We start from the raw sequence: 19,353 nt of genomic DNA, 5'->3' as shown, positions 1-19,353 counted from the left end.
GATGGCAGGAGAGAGATCACTTGATCATTGCCTGCTAGGTTCACTCCCTCTGGGGCACCTGGTATTGGCCACTGTTAGTAGACAGATACTGGGCTAGATGGACCTTTGGTCTGACCCGGTACGGCCGTTCTTATGTTCTTATGTTCTTAGGAGTCCGGTCCCCCCGCCCCCACCCCGAGGTGGGCACAGAACCCAGGAGTCCGGGCGCCCCGCCCCCACCCTGAGGTGGGCACAGAACCCAGGAGTCCGGGCGCCCCGCGCTGCTCCGAGGTGGGTCAGTGAAAAGCGAGACGCGAGGGGGCGGGGCCGGCGGCCGCTGACGCGGCGCCAAAACGGAGCCGAGCCAGCCAGGAGTCGAACCTAGAATCTTCTGATCCGTAGTCAGACGCGTTATCCATTGCGCCACTGGCCCGCGCGCTGAGCCGCGCGCAGCCGCGCCTATAGCCCAGCCGGGCGGGGCCGGGCACACCCGGGGCATGCTGGGAGCTCGCGCTGCCTCCAGGGGCTGCGGCGCACGCTGGGAAATGTAGTCCATAAGCCATGGGCGGGCGCTAGGGGGGCCCTGGCGGGCAATGAATCCTGCCAGCCCATAGACCGCAGGGGCGCAATGCATGGTGGGTAATGTGGTCCTTGCCCCGCGAACCGCATGACGGGAAATGGGACCTTCCTGGTGCCACGAGCACGATTGGTTCTCGCCCATTGGGCCCGACCCTCTGCTCTGCGATTGGCCGCCTGGACCGGAAGCGCGCTGCGGTTGGCCGGCGGGGCCCGGCGCGGCGCTGTGATTGGCCGGCCGGGCGGGGGCGCGTCTGGCAGTGATGGCGGCGGCAGCGGCGGCGGCGGCGGCGGCTCCGGGGCCGTGCGGGGCGGGGGGCCCCCGCGTGTCCAGCGGCCGGGACCTGAGCTGCGTCCCGGAGGTGGCGGAAACGCTGGGGGCCGTGGCCCGGCAGGGGTGAGACCACGTGACCCGCCCCACGTGGCCATGGCCCCGCCCCCTCCGAGCCCCGCTCATGTGCCGGGGAATTGCCCGGCCCCCCCGTCCCCCCCCCGCGGCCTGGGGACCCCCCGGGGCCGGGCCCCCCCGTCCCCCCCCCGCGGCCTGGGGACCCCCCCGGGGCCGGCCCCCGTCCCCGCGGCCTGGGGACCCCCGGGGCCAGGCCCCCGTCCCCCGCGGCCTGGGGCCCCCGGGCCAGGCCCCCGCGGCCTGGGGCCCCGGGGCCAGGCCCCCGCGGCCTGGGGACCCCCCGGGGCCGGGCCCCCCCGTCCCCCCCCCGCGGCCTGGGGACCCCCCCGGGGCCGGGCCTCCCCGTCCCCGCGGCCTGGGGACCCCCGGGGCCAGGCCTCCCCGTCCCCGCGGCCTGGGGACCCCCGGGGCCAGGCCCCCGTCCCCGCGGCCTGGGGACCCCCGCGGCCTGGGGCCCCCGTCCCCGCGGCCTGGGGACCCCCGGGGCCAGGCCCCCGTCCCCCGCGGCCTGGGGACCCCGGGGCCAGGCCCCCGTCCCCGCGGCCTGGGGACCCCGGGGCCAGGCCCCCGTCCCCCGCGGCCTGGCCCCCGGGGCGGGCCCCGTCCCCCGCGGCCTGGGGACCCCCGCGGCCTGGGGACCCCGTCCCCCGCGGCCTGGGGACCCCGGGCCGGGCCTCCCCGTCCCCGCGGCCTGGGGACCCCCGGGCCGGGCCCCGTCCCCCCGCGCGGCCTGGGGACCCCCGGGGCCGGGCCCCCGTCCCCGCGGCCTGGGGACCCCCGGGGCCGGGCCCCCGTCCCCGCGGCCTGGGGACCCCGGGCCAGGACCCCTGTCCTCCCCGCGGCCTGGGGACCCCCGGCCTGGGGACCCCCCGGGGCCGGGCCCCCCCCCGCCACTGCGGCCCCTCTCCCCTCCGGGTCAGCGTGGGGCTTGGCGGGATCGCACCCAGGGGGGATCTGGGCTCTGCTGGCCTGGGGAACCCCCCGCCACTGGACCTTGCCCTCCACCCCAAGCCCCGTCTCTCCGCAGGTTCGATTTCCTGTGCATGCCGGTCTTCCACCCGCGCTACCGCCGGGAATTCAGCCACCAGCCGGCCCGCGGCCGCCCCGGCCCCCACACCCGCTCCGACCTGCTGCTCTCGGGGAGAGGTGAGCCCCCAGCGCCGTCTGCTCCCCCCTAACCGCCAGCTGTGCCTCCCTCTGCCCCCGGGACAGCGCCCCCTGCTGGGATCCCCCTGCGGTCCTGGCCTTGGAGCCCCCCCCCCCGCCTTGTCCGTGTCTCCTGCTCGGCTGCCAAGCACCATCTGGGCCCCCCAACCCAGGGAGAGCGCCCCCCCCCGCCACTAGGCTGCCTGGTGCCATGTCCGTCTCCCCCACCCTGCTGGGCCCCTGTGTGCTCTGTGCCCCCTGCACTGTGGATCTCACCTGCTCTCACCCCCCTAGACTGGAACACGCTGATCGTGGGGAAGCTCTCCCCCTGGATCCGCCCTGACGCCAAGGTGGAGGCGGTCCGCAGGAACTCGGAGGCGGTGAGCCTGGGGTGGGGTGGGTGTAACAGCCTGGGGGGGTGTCACGGAGTGTGGGGGAGTCCGGCCCTGCACCCCCGGGCTCCCTGCGATTCCCCAGGACTCTCAGCCAGCCAGTAACGCAGCAGGGTTATTTAGCCGACAGGAACACAGGCCAGCCCAGGGCTTCAGGCACCGATAACCGGATCCCCCCGGTTAGGGCCATCTTGGGGCCCCACAGCCCCCTCGGGGATCAGAGCCCTGTCCCTGCTTCCCCCCTTTCCCCAGCCAGCCCCAGTCTGCCCAGCCCCCTCCAGTCCCTCCTCTCTGCCCCCCCCTCCGGCCCCTCCTCTCTGCCCAGCCCCTTCCCCGGGCCAGGAGCTCACCTGACCCCTTTGGCTCCAGCACCTTTAGATGCACCTTTGCAGGGAGGGGCCGGGCCATCCGTTGCTAGGAGACAGTGTCAGGCATTTGCTGCATGGCCTTTTGCTGCTAGATACTTAGGATCTGTCCCCAGCCCCCAGCGCGACCAGTCCCACTTCGTCACCTCTCTTCCCTTCGAGACCGAACTGAGCAGGGTCACTCCAGCCAGTGACCTGGGGAAGTTCGAACCCACCTACATTCCCATGGCTGCCCCAGGGCCCCCCCGTTCTGGGGGGAGAGTTACCCCAGGTCATTCCCGTTTCCTGCCCCCCTGTAGGTCGGGGGGACTCGAGGGCACTTGCAGGTTGCAGGGGGGAAGCCTTATGCCGCCTGCGTCCTTTCCCCACCCCAGTACCCCTGGGGTGCACGCGGGGCGGGGGCCTTCTCCCCACGTTCCCGTCTGGGGGGCTGTGATTTGGCTGCATGGCCTTTTGCTGCTAGATACTTAGGATCTGTACCCAGCCCCCAGTGCGACCAGTCCCACTTCGTCACAGGGGGTTGGTGGAGGGGTGGGGGGAGGGTGACATCTGGTGGTGAGCTGGGGGGTGGGATAGACCCTGTGGGGTTACTCTGGGGTACAGTCTCCTGTCTCCCCAGGCAATGCTGCAGGAGCTGAACTTTGGGGCGTACCTGGGGCTCCCTGCATTCCTGCTGCCCCTGACACAGGGCGAGAACCCCAACTTGGCCCGGGTGCTGAGCACCCACATCCACACCGGGCACCACAGCACCATGGTGAGTGCAGGGCTGGGCGGAGTGGGGGGGCCGGGGCTGCATCCACCACTAACCCCTCGTTTCCCCCCCCAGTTCTGGATGCGGGTCCCTCTGCTGGCCCCCGAGGATCTGCGGGACGACCTGATCGAGAACGAGCCGGTGCCAGTACCCGAGGACGGCTCGGGGGACGAGAAGACGTGGATATGGTGAGGGGCAGGGGGGCACTGCTCCCGGCTGGGGCAAGCACACGGGATGCGGGGAGGGAGCCTGCTGGGGCGGAGCTTAGGGATCTGCGGGGGAGGGGAGGAATGCTCAGAGGGGAACCGGGGGAGGGCAGGATCTTGCCCCCCATTCACTGCCCCCCCCACCCCTTTGTCTGCAGGTGGCATAATTTCCGGACTCTCTGTGACTACAACAAGCGCATCGCAGTGGGTGAGTTCGGGTGGGGGCACTGCCGCGGGGAAGCTCGCAGCACTGGGGCAGGGGGCTGGCGGGTTTCTTGACCCCTGTTTTCTGCCCCCACCAGCTCTGGAGGTGGGGCCAGACCTGCCCTCCAATCATGTCATCGACCGCTGGCTGGGGGAGCCAATCAAAGCGGCCATCCTGCCCACTAGTATTTTCCTGACCAATAAGAAGGGGTTTCCCGTCCTCTCCAAGATGCACCAGCGCCTGGTCTTCCGCTTGCTCAAGGTAGAGCCCCGCCCCTGCCCCCGCTTGGCCCACCCACTGAGCCCCCTCGCCAAGCTCTGACCACCCAGAGCCCCGCCCCCCAGGCCCCCTCCCAGCACTGGGGTGGAGGAGGGGTGTGACCCCAGGGGCTCGTTTCCCCGCGCTGGGGCTCAGGCTGTGGGCGGAGGGTTGTCCCTGTCTAACCCCTTCCCTGCCCGCCAGCTGGAGGTGCAGTTCATCGTGTGGGGCGCTCACCACCACCCCGAGAAGGAGTTCTGCTCCTACCTGCAGTACCTGGAGTACCTGAGCCAGAACCGGCCCCCCCCTTCCGCCTACGAGCTCTTCGCCAAGGGCTACGAGGACTATCTGCAGTCCCCCCTGCAGGTGAGCGACCCCGGCTGTCATCAGGGTTAACAGCCTGGCATGTTAGCGGCGTGGCTCAGGGTGAACGCTGGCATAGGACTGGGGCTAAGCCCCATCGGTCACAAAACAGCTTCTTCAATGTTCGGGGCTAACATCGCCGACTGGCATTGCTACAGCTTGCACCAGTATCCTGTCCTACCATCGTTAGGGTTCAGGGTTAACGGCGTGGTCCAGGATTGGTGCCAGCTGGGCTAGCATCATATAGGATTAGTGCCAGCTGGGCTAGCATCATATCCACCCTCCTCGGCTCCAGGCTTCCATTATGGTCAGGATTAGTGCAGCTGGGGCTGCATCATCATCCACCTCTCCTCGCTCAGGCTGCAGTATGCTATCCTGCCATCGGTAGGGTTCAGGGTTAACGGCGTGGTCCAGGATTAGTGCCAGCTGGGCTAGCATCATATCCACCCTCCTCGGCTCCAGGCTTGGCCAGTATTCTATCCTGCCATCGGTAGGGTTCAGGGTTAACGGCGTGGTCCAGGATTGGTGCCAGCTGGGCTAGCATCATATCCACCCTCCTCGGCTCCAGGCTTGGCCAGTATTCTATCCTGCCATCGGTAGGGTTCAGGATGAATGCTGCCTCCTGCTGGGGTTGGGACTCATGGGTATCAAAACGGCATAACTAGGGCACAGGACCGACGTTCTCGTGCATCATTGTTAGGGTTCAGAGTTAACACCGGGACTTGTCAGGATTTGGGAGCAGCATCAGTCCACACTGTCATTAGGCCTCAGGGTGAATTCTGCTAGAGCATCGTCATCGGGCCTTCATTCATGGAGGATCACCTATTGTTGTTGTTACGCCTGTGGGTTGTTGGGGTTCTGAGGGAACGCCCCATAACTCTACAATGTTGATGCATCCGTCATCAGGGTTCAGAGTGAATGTCGCAAGTCAGGGTTCATCATTAGGACCCAGAGTGAACACTTTCCTTGGTGAGCTTTGCATCCATTATTAGGGTTCAACATGAATGTCACCCGCTTCGCAGTGCAATGGGGGGGGGGTGTCTTCCTCCTCCCCCCCCCTCATGCTGCTCTTCCCCCCTCCCCCAGCCCCTGATGGACAACCTGGAGTCCCAGACCTACGAGGTCTTTGAGAAGGACCCTATCAAATACTCCCAGTACCAGCAGGTGAGGGGGAGCCGGGCTGTGACTGGGGGAGGGGCTTGGTGGGTGGGGCCAGAGGGAAGGGGGAGTGGCTGTGGGAAGGGGTGGGGCCTGTGGCGAGGGGCAGTGGGTGAAGGTTCAGGGATGGTGGGGGGTGGGGGCAGGGTCCGAGGGGGGCTGCAGGGCTCCCCAGTGACCTCCCCCTCCCCCCCCCAGGCGATCTACAGGTGCCTGCTGGACCGGGTGCCTGAAGAGGAGAAGGAGACGAATGTGCAGTGAGTGAGGCCCCGCCCCTCCATGGCGATGCCCCGCCCCTCAGTTATACCCCTCCCACCTGGGTCATGGCACCCCTGACAACCCCCCCCCCCCGGTGATGCCCCCTGAAGGTGGCTCTGACCCTTCCCCCCCCGATGGGGGGGTCCCATCCTCCGTGGCACCCCCTGTGTGCTGCCCTCTGACCTCCCTCTCTGCCCTGCAGGGTGGTGATGGTGCTGGGGGCTGGCCGGGGCCCCCTGGTCAATGCCACGCTACGGGCGTCCCGCCAGGCCAGCCGGCGGGTCAAGATCTATGCCGTGGAGAAGAACCCCAATGCTGTGGTGACGTGAGTGCCCCCACGCCGGCCCTGCCCCCCTGCCTGTCGGCCCTGCCCTATAAACACCCCGCCCCACCCCAGGCCCATTGCGTGTGTGTGTCCGTGTCCATCCCTCCTCCCCTGAGAACTCGCGGTAGGCGTGGGGGGGATACAGTGGCGGGCAGTTCCCTGGATGAACCCTATTGTACTTCAAGTGCTGCACAGGATCCTTTCAGGGGGGATACGGGTATTAATCAGCACTGTATCACACGCACACGAGATACGTTACACTCCTGCACGCGCACCCTCCCCCGTCTGTGCTCCCCTTATCTGCACTGGCCAGGTGAGTTAGATGGGGGTGGGGCGAGCTGGACTGGGGCCCTCTGCAAGACCCCTCCCATTTCTAGCAGCTTCCCTCTCATGCAAATCTGTGTGTGTCTGTTGGGCCTTCGTGCTGCTTCCCTGCGGGGGGGGGTCCCAGTGCTGCACAGGGGGGGTTCCCAAAAGCAGGGGCTGGCTGCTAAGCCCCGAGGCCGTCGATACGTCTGCTCTGCAGTGAGCCCGCTGGGCACCTGGCTTGTTCCTGGCTCTGGCTTCCAGCCCCTCGCCAAGGCTTGCAGCTGCCTGGAGGCGCCCGCCTGCCCCTCGCCCCTCGCTCGCCCAGCGGGGCAGCTGATCGGGGGGCAGAGAGCTCGTTCTACTCCCGGCAAAAAGCCATTTTCTTCTACCTTAGAGGTTATAACATTATACCAAGGCACAATACAAAGTTCCTACATAAGGATTTGATACAAAGTTCCCATATCAAAGGACTTGACACAAAGTTGCCTGAAAACAGAGATCACACATGGATAGACCCAATACAAGGTTATATGAAGAGGCATAATACAAAGTCATATGAAAATGATGCTACACTGTTATGTGAAAGTGCTTAATGCAGAGATTTATCTGCAACCCCGCACTCCCCGCAGACTGGAGCGCGGGCAGTATGAAGCGGGGGGAATCCAGTGGCGGGCAGTTCCCCGGGTTAACCCTGCACTCCTCCCCAGAGCTGGCAGTACGAAGGGGGGAATCACAGTGGGGGGGGAGCCAGTGGTGGGCAGTTCCCCAGGCTAACCCTGAACTCCCTGCAGACTGGAGCGCGGGCAGTATGAAGGGGGGGGAATCCAGTGGCGGGCAGTTCCCCGGGCTAACCCTGAACTCCCTGCAGACTGGAGCGCGGGCAGTATGAAGCGGGGGGAATCCAGTGGCGGGCAGTTCCCCGGGTTAACCCTGCACTCCTCCCCAGAGCTGGCAGTACGAAGGGGGGACTCACAGTGGGTGGGGGAGCCAGGGGCGGGCAGTTCCCTGGGGTAACCCTGAACTCCCTGCAGACTGGACAGTGGCGGGCAGTTCCCCGGGCTAACCCTGAACTCCCTGCAGACTGGAGCATGGGCAGTATGAAGGGGGGGGGGAGAATCCAGTGGCGGGAAGTTCCCCGGGTTAACCCTGCACTCCTCCCCAGAGCTGGCAGTACGAAGGGAATCACAGTGGGGGGGGGGAGCCAGTGGCGGGCAGTTCCCCGGGCTAACCCTGAACTCCCCGCAGACTGGAGCGCGGGCAGTATGAAGGGGGGGGGGAATCCAGTGGCGGGCAGTTCCCCGGGTTAACCCTGCACTCCTCCCCAGAGCTGGCAGTACGAAGGGGGGAATCACAGTGGGTGGGGGAGCCAGTGGCGGGCAGTTCCCTGGGTTAACCCTGCACTCCCTGCAGACTGGAGCGTGGGCAGTATGAAGCGGGGGGAATCCAGTGGCGGGCAGTTCCCCGGGTTAACCCTGCACTCCTCCCCAGAGCTGGCAGTACGAAGGGGGGAATCACAGTGGGGGGGGAGCCAGTGGCGGGCAGTTCCCCGGGTTAACCCTGCACTCCTCCCCAGAGCTGGCAGTACGAAGGGGGGAATCACAGTGGGGGGGGAGCCAGTGGCGGGCAGTTCCCCGGGCTAACCCTGAACTCCCTGCAGACTGGAGCGTGGGCAGTATGAAGGGGGGGGGAATCCAGTGGCGGGCAGTTCCCCGGGTTAACCCTGCACTCCTCCCCAGAGCTGGCAGTACGAAGGGGGGAATCACAGTGGGGGGGGAGCCAGTGGCGGGCAGTTCCCCGGGCTAACCCTGAACTCCCTGCAGACTGGAGAGCTGGCAGTACGAGGAGTGGGGATCGCAGGTGACCGTGGTCTCGTCCGACATGCGGGAGTGGTCAGCACCTGAGCAGGCCGATCTCCTGGTGTCGGAGCTGCTGGGCTCCTTTGCCGACAATGAGCTGTCCCCCGAGTGCCTGGACGGGGCACAGCACTGCCTGCGGGGTGAGTGGGCGCCGGGGGTAGGGGGAGCTGTGGGTTGGGCAGGGGAAGGAGCTTGGGGGGAGTTGGGGGGGGGGAGACAGTTTTCATGGGGGTGCTTGTTGCCCTGATGTCTGACCCACCCCTCCCCCATCCTCCAGCGGGCGGCGTGAGCATCCCCAGCACCTACACGTCCTTCTTGGCTCCCATATCATCCTCCAAGCTGTACAACGAGGTGCGGGCCTGTCGCGAGAAGGACCGGCACCCCGAGGTGAGCCTCCCCTGCCCCCCCAGCCCCCTCTCCCCCCAGCGCAGGGCCAGCCTGTCTGAACCCCCCAGCTCTGTGCCTCTTGGGGGTTGCGCTCTGACCGGGTCTCTTCCCCCCCCCCCCCGCCTCCCCAGGCGCAGTTCGAGATGCCCTACGTCGTGCGGCTCCACAACTTTCACCAGCTGGCACCACCCCAGCCCTGCTTCACCTTCCACCACCCGCACCCAGGTAGGGTGCTGGGGCGGGGCCTGAGCAGACCACACCCCTCGGGGTGGGGGCGGGGCCTGAGCAGACCACACCCCTCGGGGTGGGGGCGGGGCCTGAGCAGACCACACCTCTTGGGGTGGGGGGCGGGGCCTGAGCAGACCACACCACTTGGGGTGGGGCGGGGCCTGAGCAGACCACATCTCTCGGGGTGGGGGCGGGGCCTGAGCAGACCACACCCCTCGGGGTGGGGGCGGGGCCTGAGCAGACCACACCCCTCGGGGAGCACGTTCTCCCCTAACCTCCCCCCTGTTGGGCAGACCCGGCGCGGGACAAGAGCCAGTACCGGCAGCTGGAGTTCGCAGTGGAGGTGAACACGGTGCTGCACGGCTTCGCCGGCTACTTCGAGACCACGCTCTACGGCGACATCACGCTCAGTGAGGGCGGGGCCCGGCCCAGGGGCAGGGGAGGGAGGGGGTGGAGGTTCCCAGGGGGGCGGGGCCCGGCCCATCAGCAGGGGAGGAGGGGCGGAGGTTCCCGGGGCGGGGCCCGGCCCAGGCCCAGCAGGGAGGAGAGGGGGTGGAGGTTCCCCAGAGGCGGGGCCCGGCCCAGGGGCAGGGAGGGAGGTGGAGGTTCCGGGGCGGGGCCCGGCCCAGGGGCAGGGGAGGGAGGGGGTGGAGGTTCCCGGGGGGGCGGGGCCCGGCCCAGGGGCAGGGGCAGGGAGGAGGGTGGAGGTTCGGGGCGGGGCCCGGCCCAGGGGCAGGGAGGAGGGTGGAGGTTCCGGGGCGGGGCCCGGCCCAGGGGCAGGGGAGGGAGGGGTGAGGTTCCGGGGCGGGGCCCGGCCCAGGGGCAGGAGGAGGGGTGGAGGTTCCGGGGCGGGGCCCGGCCCAGGGGCAGGGGAGGAGGGGCGATTTCCCGGGGCGGGGCCCGGCCCAGGGGCAGGGGAGGGAGGGGGTTCCCCGGGGGGGGCACCAGGCCCGGGGTCCTGCTGCCCGTCTCACCCCCCCCTGCCCCCAGGTATCCGGCCCGAGACGCACTCTCCCGGCATGTTCTCCTGGTTCCCCATCTTCTTCCCCATCAAGGTGAGCCCCGGTCGGGGCCTGCGGGAGGGGCGGGGCTTGGCGCAGGGGCGGGGCTCCGCGGGAGGGGCGGGGCTTGGCGCAGGGGCGGGTCTCCGCGGGAGGGGGGCTTGGCGCAGGGGCGGGGCAGGGGCGGGGCTTGGCGCAGGGGCGGGGCTCCGCGGCGCTGACGCTCCCTCTCTTCCCACAGCAGCCGCTGGCGGTGCGCGCGGGCGAGCGCGTGCGCGTGGCCTTCTGGCGCTGCGCGGGCCCGCGCAAGGTGTGGTACGAGTGGGCGGTGACGGCGCCCGGCTGCTCTGCCCTGCACAACCCGAGCGGCCGCTCCTCCACCATCGGCCTGTGAGCGGCCGCCACGTCACTGAGAGCCCGCCCCCCGCTCCTCCGTCTAGGCCTATGAGCGGCCGCGACATCACCGGGGGCGGGGCTGAGCCGAGACCCCGCCCGCGCGGCGCTCCCGCTCCCCTTTGTCCCGGTCCGAGCGTTTCAATAAAGCTTCTGTCACGGCCCCTGTCTGCGTCTGTCTGCGGGGGGGGAGGGGGGCGCCCTCGCGTTGTCATGGTAACTGGCTCCCTGCGTGCTGTCTGCAGCCGCTCTTCGTTCCGGGCCAATCAGCGTTGCTGCTGTGAGCCAAGTCCCGGCCTTGCCTTCATAGTCAACCAATCAGGGTGGCCCCGCCTCCACTTGCCAATCACCCTGCGGCCGTGGCGACAAAGGCGCGCCCCTCCCGCTTCGGGCCAGCAAACCCCGTCCTTTCCTCGATCTCGGCCAATCATCGCTGGAGCCGAGGAAAAACATTCCGCCCCGACACGCTCTCTGCCAATCAGAGCCACCCCTCTGGGAGATTGACCAATCAGCGACGGCGCTCTGCAAAGCCGCGTCCTCTAGGCCGACCGCGGCCAATCAGCGTCGCCCCCCTCACCCAACGAGCGTCGCGCTGCCGCCCCGCCTGCGCCTGCGCACGGAGTTTCGGGGGGAGGGGAAGGTTCTGGAGGCAGCCGCGGCCTCCGCCATCTTAGCGCCGCGTCCGGCCGCGGAAACCCGGAGTCCCAGGAGCCGGCGCCGCCGCCGCCGCGGGGGACGGTGAGACCGGGGCGGGGTGACGTCACGGCATCGGGGGCACCTCACGGGGGGGGTGAGGGAGATGACGTCAGTGGCCCGTGGGGAGGGTGAGCGCGAGCGCGGAGTTCTAGAACGTTGGTGAGTGGTGGGGGAGGGGTTCGTGGGAGGCTTAGAACGCTGGGGATGGTGCTGGGCGGGGCTTGCAAGGGGGCTTAGAACGCTGGGGCTTGGGGCGGGGCTACGAGGTTGGGCGGGGCTTGCAAGGGGGCTTAGAACGCTGGGGGCTTGGGGGCGGGGCTACGAGGCTGGGCGGGGCTTGCAAGGGGCTTAGAGCGAGGTCTAGAACGTGGGGGCGGGGCCTAGAGAGGGGGTTCTAGAGCCGAGGTCCCGCAAAGGGGGCTGGGCCTGGGGGCTGTGCTAGACCCTTGGCCAGGTGATGGGCGCCCGGGGTTCTAGAGCCGGGCTGGAACGGGGAAGGATCTAGAGCAGAGCCTGGCCCAGGATTTCGAGCCGGGATGCTCCAGAACAGGCCTGGCTGGTTCCCCAGCCCATGGGGTGGTGTCTCCCCTGAATGTTTGGCTAGAGCAGCGGGGCGGGAAGGAGGTGACTCGTGGTTCTGGAGCCCCCGGCCTGCTCTGGAACAGGAGTTTTTCTAGAGCCAGGCTGCTTGCTGCGGGGACCTTGTAAAGTGCTCCAGACTAGCAATGGGTCAGCAACGTCTGGGGCTCGGCCTGACATTGGGGGGATGGCTCTGGAGCGTGGGGGTGCGGCTAGCACTGTGCAGGCTGGCCATGGCCCCCGCGCGGCCCCCTGGCTCACCGCGCGGCCCCCTGGCTCACCGCGCGGCCCCCTGGCTCACCGCGCGGCCCCCTGGCTCACCGCGCGGCCCCCTGGCTCACCGCGCGGCCCCCTGGCTCACCGCGCCCCATCTTTCCGCAGGACACGTCTGAGCCACTCGAGCCCTGAGCCTGCCCTGCCCTTCGGGGGTGGGGCCCCCCCAGCGCGCTCCATGGAGCCGGGGGTTTCGAATCCGCTGCAGGAGCCTGTGAGTACCCCACTCCCCTTGGCTGTGGTGCCCTGGGTGGGGCCCCCAGGGGCCGGCCTGGGGCTAACCCCCCCTCCTCTCTCCCACAGAGCCCGGCCGACGCCATGACGCCCGACGACTTTGACATCGTCATCGAAGCCATGTTGGAGGCGCCCTACAAGAAGGAGGAGGTGAGGGGTGGGGGCCCTTGTGCGGGGGCGTGCCTCAGTTTCCCCAGCATCTCTGGAGGGGTGGGGGCTGGAGGGGGGCCCTTGGTGGAAGGGGGGGCCGATGGGGGCTGCCCCCTACGTCGCTGAGGCATGGCTTTGTTCCCTCCAGGCTCAGGCAGGACCCTCAAAGGCACCGGCTGAAGCCCCCGCAGCCCAGGTAACGTACAGGGGTCCTGGGGGGGAATGGGGAGGGGGGGCGCGTCCCATACTCACCTCTCCGTGCTCCCCCCCGCAGCCCCCAGAGGAGCAGAGCAAGGAGGTGAAGAAGGAGAGTGCCAGCGGCAGGTGAGAGGGGCGAGGCGTCCCCCTCGGTAACAGTGTCTCCTCTGGCACTGGGAGGGGGGCGTCCCCCACGGTAACGGTGTCTCCCCCGGCACTGGGAGGGGGGGGCGTCCCCCTCGGTAACGGTGTCTCCCCCGGCACTGGGAGGGGGGGGTGTCCCCCTCGGTAACGGTGTCTCCCCTGGCACTGGGAGGGGGGCGTCCCCCACGGTAACGGTGTCTCCCCTGGCACTGGGAGGGGGGCGTCCCCCGCGGTAACGGTGTCTCCCCCGGCACTGGGAGGGGGGCGTCCCCCGCGGTAACGGTGTCTCGCCCGGCACTGGGGGGGGGGGTGTCCCCCTCGTAACGGTGTCTCCCGGCACTGGGAGGCGTCCCCACGGTAACGGTGTCTCCCCTGGCACTGGGGGGGGGGTGTCCCCCACGGTAACGGTGTCTCCCCCGGCACTGGGAGGCGTCCCCACGGTAGCAGTGTCTCCTGGCACTGGGGTGTCCCACGGTGCAGTGTCTCCCGGCACTGGGGGGTGTCCCCAGTGTGTGTGTCTCCTGGCACTGGGAGTGTGTCCCCAGCGGTGCGGTGTCTCCCCTGGCACTGGGAGGGGGGGTGTCCCCCTCGGTAACGGTGTCTCCCCTGGCACTGGGAGGGGGACGTCCCCCGCGGTAACGGTGTCTCCCCTGGCACTGGGGTGTGTGTGTGTCCCCCACGGTAACGGTGTCTCCCCCGGCACTGGGGTGTGTGTGTGTCCCCCACGGTAACGGTGTCTCCCCCGGCACTGGGAGGCGTCCCAGCGGTGCAGTGTCTCCCGGCACTGGGAGGGGCGTCCCCAGTGCGGTGTCTCCCGGCACTGGGAGGCGTCCCCACGGTAACGGTGTCTCCCCCGGCACTGGGAGGGGGGCGTCCCCCGCGGTAACGGTGTCTCCCCCGGCACTGGGGGGGGTGTGTGTCCCCCACGGTAACGGTGTCTCCCCTGGCACTGGGGGGTGTGTGTGTCCCCCACGGTAACGGTGTCTCCCCCGGCACTGGGGGGGTGTGTGTCCCCCACGGTAACGGTGTCTCCCCTGGCACTGGGGGGGGGTGTCCCCCACGGTAATGGTGTCTCCCCCCTCCCCCCACGCACACACACAAACACTGTGGGGATGGGGAGCTGCCACATGCTAAAAGTGTCTCAGCCTGGCAGTGGGGGGCTGCCCCACGGTAACGGTGTCTTTCCATCTCCTCCCTCCCCCTCCCAGTAGCAGCAGGAAAAAGAGGAGTCGGAGCCGGGAGCACAGACACAGGTAGGGGCGGTGGGGGGGGCTTGTGTGATTGCCCAGGGGTATGGGGGGGGCGGCGCAGGGTGTCTGAGGGGAGCTGTGATTGGCTGGAGGTGGCCCTGGGATGCTGTGTATGGCTGGGACGGTACAGAGTGGGGGAGTGCGGTGTGATTGGCTGAGGGAGGGTGAGGGGAGCTGTGATTGGTAGGGGAGGCCAAGGGTGAGTGAGGGTGGCTGTGATTGGCTGGGGGAGGCCAAGAGAGGCTGTGATTGGCCAGCGGGGTCTCTCTAGCCGGGATCAGGAGCGCCGGCGGCGTAGCAGCCGGAGCCGGGAGCGCCGGAGCCGCCACAGGAGCCGGAGTCGGGAGCGCCGGCGGGGAAGCCGTTCCCGGAGCAGGGAGCGCCGGCGTGAGGAGAGAGCGCGGTACCGCAGTCCTCCGCCCCCTGGGTGAGTGAGACCCCGCCCCTGGCCAGGCCCCGCCCCCTGGGTGAGTGAGACCCCGCCCCTGGCCAGGCCCCGCCCCCTGGGAGAGTGAGACCCTGGCCAGGCCCCGCCCCCTGGGAGAGTGAGACCCTGCCACTGGCCAGGCCCCCCCCTGGGAGAGTGAGACCCCGCCCCTGGCCAGGCCCCCCCCTGGGAGAGTGAGACCCCGCCCCTGGCCAGGCCCCACCCCCTGGGGGAGAGTGACTCCGCCCTCTGGAAGAGAGACCCCGCTACTGGGCATGCCCCCCCCACCCTCCCACCCCAGGTGAGTGGCACCCTGCTCCCAGCCAAGCCCCGCCTGTGGGAGAATGAGGCTCCACCCCCAGGTGAGTGAGGACCTCCCCAGCCAATCTCCGTCCCCTGGCCAAGCCCCACCCCTGGGAGAGTGAGGCTCCGCCCCCAGGTAAGGAAGGCCCTGGCCAGGCCTATCCCTGGGTGTGGGAATCAGCTAGGCCCCACCCTCACAACCCCTGCTCTCCCCTACTCCAAGGGACCCTACCCCCTTCCCATTGCAGCCCCCGGGGGACCCAGCCGCTGCCCCTGCCCCTGACCTGGTGTCTGCCCCCCAGGCGCCGCTTTGGACACAGTAAGAGCCCCCTGTACCGGGAGAAAAGCCCCGTGCGGTGAGTGGGGGGCTGGGCATGGAGCCGGGGAGCCGAGATGGGGGCTGGGGGAGTGGTGTTGACGGGGGTCTGTCCTGGGGCCTGATGCGGGGGGTGGAGCTGATGGATCTGGGCGGGGGGGTCTGGCCTGAAGGGCCCGGGGGGGGGGGGTTCTGCCTGGGGGAGTGTCGAGGCCTCAGCCAGCCCCCCTGACACCCCGTCCTGCAGGGAGGCACTGGGCAGCCTGAGCCCCGAGGAGCGGGACGCTCGCACCGTGTTCTGCATGCAGCTGGCCGCCCGCATCCGCCCCCGCGACCTCGAGGACTTCTTCTCCGCCGTCGGCAAGGTACCGCCCCCGCCCCTGCCCCCGGGACATCCAGGGTTGGCAGCTCTCCAGGATTGGCCTTGAGTCTCCAGGAATTCAATAGTCATTGTTAATTAGCAATGTCCGTTACGAAACCCCCGGGAATACATCCAACCCAAATGAGCGACCTGAGGGCTGTCTTGCCAGAGGAATCTGGTTCTGCCCCCTGCTCATTCCTGAAGCCCCGCCCACTGTGCATAGGCCCCACCCTCCTGCTGGGCCCTGCCCCTCCCACTCCCCCTGCCCTCCCCTCTGGCTGCGCCCTCTGCCATCTCTAACCCTGCCCTGTGCCCGGCCCCGCCCCTCGGCCGTCTCCCCCCAGGTGCGGGACGTGCGGATCATCTCGGACCGGAACTCGCGGCGCTCCAAGGGCATCGCCTACGTGGAGTTCTGTGAGATCCAGTCGGTGCCGCTGGCCATCGGGCTGACGGGGCAGCGCCTGCTGGGCGTGCCCATCATCGTCCAGGCCTCCCAGGTGCGCAAGGGGGTGACCGGGGGCCGGCTGGCAGTGTCCGGGGGGGTTGCTGTGGGGTGGGGGAATGATCAGGGGCTGGCTGGGGGGCAGGGGGGGCGTCTGGGGGGTGGGAAGGCAACCAGGGGCTGGCTGGGGCGGGGACAGGAAGATGACTGAGGGCAGGGCACAGCCGGTGGGCAGCGTTGGGGGAGGGCTGGCCGTGGGGTCTGGTGGTGGGAGCTGGGAGGGGGCATCTGGGGCTGGAGCCAGACAGGGAGGGGTGGAGGCGGGGCTGGCCGGGGCTGGTGGCGGGAGCTGGAGCCAGACAGGCGAGGGGTGGAGGGTGGGGCCGGCCGGGGAAGGAGGGCGGGTGTCGGGGCTGGAGCCAGGCGGGGAGGGGCAGTGGCCGGGGTGGGCTGGGGAAGGGGCGGGCGGCGGCGGGAGGCCGCCCGGGAAGGGCAGCGGGGGCTGGAGGCAGGCGGGAGGGGCGGGCGGGGCCGCCCGGGAAGAGGGGTGGGCATCGGGGCTGGAGACAGGCGGGGAGGGGCGGGCGGGCCTGCCCGGGAAGGGGGCAGCGGGGCTGGAGGCAGGCAGAGGGAGCGGTGGCCGGGGCTGGGAAGAGCGGCGGCGGAGGCGGGGCCGGCTGGGAAGGGGCCGGCGGGGCTGGAGCCAGGCAGGGGAGGCGGTGGCAGGGCCGGCCCGGGAAGGGGCAGCGGCGGGGCTGGAGGCAGGCAGGCGGGAGGCGGGCGGGGTCGGCCCGGGAAGGGGCTGGCGGGGCTGGAGGCAGGCGGGGAAGGGGGCCGGCGGGGGGCTGGAGGCAGATGGGGAGGCGGTGGCCGGGCCGGCTGGGGAAGGGGCCGGCGGGGCTGGAGGCAGGCAGGGAGGCGGTGGCCGGGGCCGGCTGGGAAGGCCGGCGGGGGCTGGAGGCAGGCGGGGAGCGGTGGCAGGGCCGGCTGGGGAAGGGGCCGGCGGGGGCTGGAGGCAGACGGGAGGCGGAGGCGGGGCTGGCCGGGAAGGGGCCAGCGGGGGCTGGAGGCAGGCGGGGAGGGGCGGGGCCGGCCCGGGGAAGGCAGCGGGGCTGGAGGCAGGCGGGGAGGCGGAGGGCGGAGTCGGCCGGGAAGGGGCTGGCGGGGGCTGGAGGCAGGCGGGGAAGGGGCCGGCGGGGCTGGAGGCAGACGGGGAGAGCGGTGGCCGGGGCGGCTGGGGAAGAGGGCCGGCGGGGCTGGAGGCAGGCGGGGAGGCGGTGGCGGGGCCGGCTGGGGAAGGGCAGCGGGGCTGGAGGCAGACGGGGGAAGGGGGCCGGCGGGGGGCTGGAGGCAGACGGGGGAGGGGCGGAGGGCGGGGCCGGCCCGGGCAGGGGGCGGCGCCCCGGCTCACCCCCCCTCGCCCCGCAGGCGGAGAAGAACCGGCTGGCGGCCATGGCCAGCGCCCTGCAGAAGGGCAGCGGGGGCCCCATGCGGCTCTACGTGGGCTCCCTGCACTGCAACATCACCAAGGAGATGCTGCGCGGGATCTTCGAGCCCTTCGGCAAGGTGGGGGCGGGGCCCTGGCGGGGGGGCGGGGCCGGGCTTGTGGGCGGGGCCCTGGCTAGCCCACCCCGGCTCTGACCCCTTTGCCCCGCCCCCATGCAGATTGACAGCATCGTGCTGATGAGGGACCCGGACACCGGCCAGTCCAAGGGCTACGGGTTCCTGACGGTGAGTGGGACCCGCCCCCCTCGGCCCGGCCCCGGCGCCCCCTCCCCCCCACGCCAGCCCCCAGCCTGGCCGCGCCCCTCCCCTCTCGGCCCCCGGCCCCAGCCTGGCGCCTCCCCTCCCCTCGGCCCCAGCCCGCCTGGCCCCGCGCCCCCTCCCCTCCCTCGGACCCGGCCTGGCGCCCTCCCCACGCCAGCCCCAGCCGGACCTGGCCTCCCCCCCACCAGCCCCAGCCCGACCTGGCGCCCCTCCCCACACAGCCCCAGCCTGGCCGGCTCCCCCTCCCGCGCCATTCCCAGCCCGGCCTGGCGCCCCTCCCCATGCCAGCCCCAGCCCGACCCTGGCTCCCCTGCCCCACGCCAGCCTGGCCCCGGCTCCCCCCCCCCCAGCCCAGCCCCGCCCCTCCCCTCCCCAGCCCGCCCTGGCGCCCTGAAGCACCCGGCCCCCACTTCTCCATTCTGATGGCTCCTCCCCAGCACGCCCCGATAGACCCCCTGCTGGGCCGGCCCTGGCCCCCGCCCCTCCCCTGGCTGTAACCCACTGCCCTGCAGTCAGGCCGGTTTCCCCCCCCCGCAGTTCGCGGAGGCAGAGTGTGCCCGCCGGGCGCTGGAGCAGCTGAACGGCTTCGAGCTGGCCGGGCGCCCCATGCGTCTGGGGCACGTCACCGAGCGGCTGGACGGCACCACGGACATCTCCTTCCCCGAGGGCCCCGAGGAGCCGGAGCCGGGCGCCGGCGGGGGGCTGCAGCTGCTGGCCAAGCTGGCCGAAGGTGGGTCCTGTGCCCCGTGTGCCCTGAACCCAGCTGTGACCCAGGCCGGGAGGGGGAGGGGCTTGGGGTGCGCATCTGTCCCCCCTGACGACCCCCCCTTTGCCCCCCAGGCTCCGGGATCCAGCTGCCGGCCGCTGCTGCGGCTCAGGCCGCCCTGCAACTGAATGGCGCCATCCCGCTGAGTGCCCTGAACCCTGCCGCCCTGACAGGTAATGGGGAGCTGGGGGGGGGTGCCCCACAGCCAGGGGAACAGCCCCCATTGGCCCCCTCAGCAGGTCCAGCTCCCCACCTGCCACCGAGGGGGTCCCGGCCTGGCCCAGCCCCCAGGATTCGGCTGCTCGGCGCTGGGGGGTTCGGGGGTGGCCCCGGTCACATGGAGTCTCCTGCAGGCCACCTCGCCGGGAAGGGGGCCGGGGGGCCGGGGCTCCACGTGGGCCCCTCTGACTGATTCTCCCCCCGCAGCCCTGAGCCCGGCGCTGAACCTGGCCTCGCAGACGCTGGCGTCCCAGTGCCTCCAGCTCTCAGGGCTCTTCTCCTCCCCGGGCATGTGAGTCTGGGGGGCTGGGGGTGGGGCGGGGGGGGCTGGAAAGGGGGGCGGGGCTTAGTCCTTTCCCCTCTAACATTCCCCTCCTTGCTCTGCAGGTAGTGACCCCCGCCTCCCCACGGACCCTGGGGCTGGAGCGGGGGCTGGGCTGGGCTGCCAGGGCCCCCCATGGAGTCGGAGCTCCAGGGGCAGAAATGGGGCTGGGGGGGGGGCACGAGCAACACCCCCCCCCCCACACACGCAACCTTGCCCTGACCTCACAGAGGCCCATCTCGGGGAGGGGGGCTCTACGGGGGCATCTGGCCCTGCCCAGCCCCCCCCCAAAATTGTTGGGTTTTTCTTTTCCTTTTTCTTTTTCTTTTATTTTCTTTATG

General features: G+C 70.4%; 2 protein-coding genes and 1 non-coding gene across 7 annotated transcripts; 2 read left to right on the top strand and 1 right to left on the bottom strand.

Annotated features, from left to right (window-relative positions):
* Nucleotides 1-339: 339 nt before the first annotated feature.
* On the bottom strand, nucleotides 340-412 carry TRNAR-ACG. Its single transcript has one exon. It is a non-coding gene; the product is annotated as a tRNA-Arg (tRNA).
* Nucleotides 413-815: 403 nt separating this feature from the next.
* On the top strand, nucleotides 816-10,898 carry PRMT5 (protein arginine methyltransferase 5). The gene is made up of 17 exons (XM_039498825.1): nucleotides 816-952; nucleotides 1,992-2,110; nucleotides 2,405-2,490; nucleotides 3,487-3,621; nucleotides 3,694-3,806; nucleotides 3,983-4,032; nucleotides 4,127-4,290; nucleotides 4,492-4,653; nucleotides 5,737-5,814; nucleotides 6,007-6,065; nucleotides 6,269-6,391; nucleotides 8,521-8,696; nucleotides 8,834-8,943; nucleotides 9,075-9,168; nucleotides 9,465-9,581; nucleotides 10,162-10,226; nucleotides 10,414-10,898. The coding sequence occupies exons 1-17, from the start codon at nucleotides 819-821 to the stop codon at nucleotides 10,564-10,566; spliced, it is 1,938 nt and encodes a 645-aa protein (XP_039354759.1). The 5' UTR covers nucleotides 816-818; the 3' UTR covers nucleotides 10,567-10,898.
* Nucleotides 10,898-19,353, top strand: RBM23 (RNA binding motif protein 23). 5 transcript variants are annotated; one of them, XM_039498831.1, is made up of 16 exons: nucleotides 10,898-11,303; nucleotides 12,222-12,327; nucleotides 12,417-12,497; nucleotides 12,646-12,693; nucleotides 12,772-12,821; nucleotides 14,048-14,092; nucleotides 14,361-14,516; nucleotides 15,122-15,175; nucleotides 15,383-15,500; nucleotides 15,841-15,993; nucleotides 17,367-17,504; nucleotides 17,604-17,669; nucleotides 18,243-18,435; nucleotides 18,546-18,644; nucleotides 18,898-18,982; nucleotides 19,078-19,353. In XM_039498831.1, exons 2-16 carry the CDS (start codon nucleotides 12,292-12,294, stop codon nucleotides 19,079-19,081), a joined length of 1,326 nt encoding a protein of 441 aa, XP_039354765.1. In that variant the 5' UTR covers nucleotides 10,898-11,303; nucleotides 12,222-12,291; the 3' UTR covers nucleotides 19,082-19,353. The 5 variants fall into 5 exon arrangements, with proteins under 5 accessions (XP_039354765.1, XP_039354763.1, XP_039354761.1 ...); XM_039498829.1 differs by having other exon boundaries at nucleotides 11,296-11,420; nucleotides 14,051-14,092; nucleotides 19,078-19,346; XM_039498827.1 differs by having other exon boundaries at nucleotides 11,296-11,420; nucleotides 19,078-19,340.

This window comes from Mauremys reevesii, linkage group 13 (assembly GCF_016161935.1).
Source record: "Mauremys reevesii isolate NIE-2019 linkage group 13, ASM1616193v1, whole genome shotgun sequence".
Classification (NCBI taxonomy): domain Eukaryota; kingdom Metazoa; phylum Chordata; order Testudines; family Geoemydidae; genus Mauremys; species Mauremys reevesii.
Note: the sequence above shows the minus strand (reverse complement) of the source record. Positions and strands in the feature narration are given on the sequence as shown.